This window comes from Mesitornis unicolor, unplaced genomic scaffold, assembly GCF_000695765.1.
Source record: "Mesitornis unicolor isolate BGI_N332 unplaced genomic scaffold, ASM69576v1 scaffold21594, whole genome shotgun sequence".
NCBI classification, from domain to species: Eukaryota; Metazoa; Chordata; class Aves; order Mesitornithiformes; family Mesitornithidae; genus Mesitornis; species Mesitornis unicolor.
In genome coordinates, this window is record NW_010182332.1 from 2,185 (window position 1) to 6,902 (window position 4,718).

The window sequence follows — 4,718 nt, forward strand, 5'->3', positions numbered from 1 at the left end:
TTTTGCAACATTCAAATTTTCTTTCTGGCCCGAAGTGACAGTTGCTTCCAATCCCAAGGAGGACCAGACTGGGGGAGATAGGTGCCTAAACTACCTCCTTTACCACTCTGAAAGCCTGAGATGCCTCCACCCAGCGCAGTGCCTGACACCCATGGGGCCTGTGAAGCCAGGGCTCTGGGCTGTGAGCTCCTGGAGAGCAGCTGGGGGCTGGGGACAGACAGACTTGTATTACTGCTGGAGCACTGCAACTGGCTGTCACCTACAGGTCAGATGCCTAAATCCAAAACACTTGCTCAGCAGAAGCAGAGATCTGCGATCATTTGCTTCTACCCTCATTTTACAGAGTGCTGACAAAAATAAATCTAGTGGCTTCCCTGAGGGATGATTTGCAATGGAAATACAATTCGTTTGTACTTTATTAGTCTTGTAATAGCATTAATGATGAAGCAACGTACTCAGCTCTTGTGTATCTTTTTCAAACAGATTTCACAGAGTTTTACAATAGCTGTCAATAACAATGCCACAGGGCTATAGGTTGAGGAATTGAGGCAGAGTAGTCCAGAAAGGGGATTAAAAACCACCCTTCAAGGTCTCAGGCAGCTTCTCTATGCTCTAGGACAATATTTGCAAACTTTTGTTTTTCTAGCCTCACTACCAAAGTCTTATCTTCTGCCCTGCCACTGCAATTGCTGGGGACATGTGGAAAGGCTGACCCAACATGCTGAGCATGATTTACTAACTTGAGTTGTGCCTGTTCATCCCTCTTCTGCTGCTGACACACGTCACCCACAAGGTGTGCCTTGCCAGCAAGGAAACTGTGCTCTGCACAGGCAGCTCCAGGAATGTACAGATTCACTACAGACTCCAGAGCAAAGCACCACTTGCCAGGGTGTACTAGGAGGCTGACTGGACAGAGGAGTTGGCAGGGGACAAGGGGACAAGGACATGGGACACCTTCTAGAGCTCAGGCCCTAATGGTGATTTTGCCTTTCTCAGTCCCCCACAAATCCAGACCCTGGTACCTCTTTTGAAATTGTACAGTGGGCTGTCAGATACTCAGAAAAATGATGACCAAGTCTCAAGCCACTGGTCCCAGCCTAGTAAATACACCTTGGGTCTCATGACAGATCTTCCAGCAAAACCAAGGCAATCAAAGTCTGGTTTAAAAATGTGAAGCAGAAGAACAGTAAACACCAGGGATAAGAAAGAAGAAAGCCACTCCATAGCCTTGGTATATGCTTAATGAGGAACCTGAAGTGCAAACAAGGCTATTTGCTTCTCTGGATCTGTAACTCGAGGATTGCTTTGTGCAGAATCCCCTGCCTGCAGCATATCCCCTCTCACCACAGACCTGACTGCTCCATAAATAAGCTAGAACAAACTCTTGTGTACACTATTTCCTCATGGGATCGTAGCCACAGTGGCAATACTGTGTCATGATTTATCCAGATTTCAGGATATGTATAGGAGACACACAATGCATTTAAGAATTCTGTCATTTCACAATTTTTTCTCTAATAAAGCCAGGAGGACATGATCTTATCCAGACATGCTCTGAACATAAACAGAGTTTAGAATCAAGCTAATCTATTTTAGATATATTCACCTTGTTAGTGCACTGGATTTCCTTTTAAATACCCACCTTCTGGTGCAGATATATACTCCTGAGTCTTCTAGCATTGCTGGTAAAAACCAGAGTGCATCTCCTTTTGTCCAGATTCTCGGATCTTCATCTCTTCCTGATATCATGGCTTTTGAACCATTTTTATACCATGTGATATTAGGGGTCAAGGCAGAAAAATCCAAATGTTTGTATGTGGGGGAAGGGCATTTCAGAACCACTGGTTCTCCATGCAATTCATAGTAGTGTTTAAAAAACACGGTGTGATCTGGGCAGTTTTCTATATAAATCAGAGATATTTTTACATTACTATCAGCCAGGCACATAAAAAAGAAGGGAAAGGGAGACAGGGAAAAAAAAAAGACAAAAAGCATGCCCTTACCTGTGCTTTTGACTTGCTGGAGTCTGAAAGTAGAGGCGCCCGCTGTGCACATCACCAGGACAAAGAAGAGCCCTTGCATTTTTTCCCAGAGGAAATCAGAAGGAGATAACTGAGGAAAAGTGTCTTGAAATCTACAGGGAAGTAAGTTTATTACAAGACAGAAGACACAAAGGAAATACTCAGCATTAACTTAAGAGTTAAATGCTCTTTCCGTCACCCCAAACCTGGTGAGCTTTGGTTCACCCTTGGTGAGCAGAAAAGCTTCTTCATCCCTAGTTTATGTGGGCTGACTTGTGAAACAAGAGCATCTGGCTCAGCACAAGCACATTACTCCTTTCCCTTTCCTTTCACTCCAGGAGATGCAGACAACATGCCACAAGATGCTGCTGTCCCCACGGCTTTTCAGTGTGACAGCTACGGATGGAAAAATCTAGCTCTGCTTATTTTGCAGTACAATGTGGCTAAGGCAGAGGTCAGTCATTTCAAGTTAGACATAGTGTAGCTCGCGTGGGTGAACACAGGAGCAAAGATGCACAGAATAGACTTTATCTCCTTACGCAGTCACTTCAGGTGTCTCACAAGGTTGTATGAACCCCATTAAATCCCATGTCACTTTATCTTCCCCCACTGTGGCTACCAAAGTAGGCCAGCTAGTGTAGATCAGGCTGCAGGAAAACTTCATGCTACAAAAAGAGCCAAGCTTTCAAAGTCTCTAACAAATGTTTCTCTTGGGCCAAAAATATTTGACCCCCGTGGCATGCATACCCATCTTGCTGTTGGTGCGCAAGAGTCTTCAGCATGGACACTATTACCATCTGTGCTAAAAAAAAAAGATGAGGAAAACCCTGAACACCTTGTCTCAAAAATCAGACATAGTAATGGTAAGGGAAAACAAAACTCTCTGCTCCCAGTCATTCATTAATTGTCATTTGTATTGGCCTGGCATGGGCAGGGCAGCTTCTGCAAACATCATTGCATGCTTTCTGGTCTGCCATGAGGTTTCAGCTGCTGCTACTCAGTGGATTGACTATGTTATCTCAGTGTACCATAAAACATACATAAAGCATACTACATGTAGGCACCAGCTTATGCTTTATGCAAGGTATTTATGTGCAATACAGTACACATATGCACGTGATCCATACTATTTCCATTGTACATGCAGAATTGTAAATTGCATGCATTTAACATTAGTCTAATGCTATGATTGTGCCATAGGATGAATATTAAACAACCAGACAACTACTTCAAGTTGTATCCAAAAGCAAAAATGTATATCTACCAAGATAACACAGTCATATTCATAGGTACTCACCTTCAGGCATCTTCTGTGCATCCCAGCATGCTCATATTTATAATGCAATTTTAATCCAAATTTCTCCCTGTTCTAGTAGCTCTATTTGTCTGACATCTGATAGTTTGACTATAATAAACCATTTCCAACTTATTGTCATCTCTACAAGACCACAAAGCCAACCTCTTGCTCAACAATACTCTTTGTTTCATAATGCCGGGTCGTCTCCCCTACCACTAGATCTGCAAGGGTTTCCAGGGCACTGATATGGAGTTGTCTATCCCTCCCAGGGCTACACTTGGACCAGGTGTTAGTGGCTTTGTCTGTCACAATAAAAAGCCCTATGGTTCGCATTTAATACTCTGTATCATTGGGGTTTCTCTCTCTCTAGAACCTTTGAAAATACTTGGCTATTTTGTTCAGAGCTTTCTGATCCCTTCGGTTTAGTATCTAGCCATCTCCATAAGCCCAATACAGTCTGAGGATTTGGGGGAGGCTTTTATTCCCAAATTTCCATCAGATTCACTTACCTGTGGTTCTGAAGTCTTTCGGCCATTTAGCTTCTCATGAAATGATATAAGACTGAAAATTGCTTGTAAGGACCTTATATAGGGTTTAGCTCAACTCACAGCGGAAATTTGTCTCTCATTGCCCAATCAGATTTATGTCAAAACCAAATGACATTTTAGACCCAACTTTCTTTTCTTCCGTAGAGTGAAGATAAGAGAAACAGCGACACAGAGAGAGCAAAAAAAAGCATGTATTTGGATTTCCCAAAAAAGAGGAAATGACTGCTAAATATATGACTAAATTTCCCTTTTTCTGACGAACGGTAGTTTGCTTACACTCATGTCTTCACATGACTGTTTCACGCTCTACCTCAAATAAAAAATTCTCACGGGCAAAAAAAGGTGTCCTGCAGCATAGTCAGCAGATAAATAATCGCAATCTTCACATAATGTGGTTAAGCAAGTTCTCCATGGACAACACAAATCTTTTGTGATTTCCCAGAGTGCTTGTGAATCACAAATGGGTTGATTCTCCTTTCCTTCCATAACAACCATCTCAGTGTCACAGTTTACAGTAAGGGTCCCTTTGCAATGGAATATAAAGAATTAACAGATATAAGCAGATTATGGTGTCCAGGTTTATGAGCAGGAGGGGTAAGAAATAGGTTATGAACTATGGCAATGTTGACCTCTGTCTGGTTAGAAGCAGGCAATCTAGCAGAGGACTTCAATCTGGATCTGGACTTAAAATTTCTTATCTGAAAGGGTTATCAGGCATAGGAGCAGGCTGCCCAGGGAAGTGGGGAAGTCACCATCCCTGGAGGGGTTTATAAGATGGGGAGATGAGGTGCTTAGAGACATGGTTTAGGAGTGGACAGGTTATGGTTGGATCTAATGATCTTAAAGGTCTTT

The 4,718-nt window shown here is 42.7% G+C and overlaps 1 protein-coding gene across 1 annotated transcript in view; it reads right to left on the reverse strand.

The window, feature by feature from the left end:
* LOC104540045 (interleukin-1 receptor type 2-like) overlaps positions 1-3,853 on the reverse strand; it is a gene marked incomplete at its 3' end in the record, with an annotated part of 5,624 nt that extends 1,771 nt beyond the window's left edge. Inside the window, exons 1-3 of the mRNA XM_010183745.1 lie at positions 3,828-3,853; positions 2,004-2,134; positions 1,643-1,901 (exon numbers count right to left, since the gene is read on the reverse strand). Of these exons, the coding sequence (XP_010182047.1) occupies positions 1,643-1,901; positions 2,004-2,134; positions 3,828-3,853 (416 nt within the window). The remainder of the gene's footprint in view (positions 1-1,642; positions 1,902-2,003; positions 2,135-3,827) is intronic.
* Between the last annotated feature and the right edge of the window lie 865 nt (positions 3,854-4,718).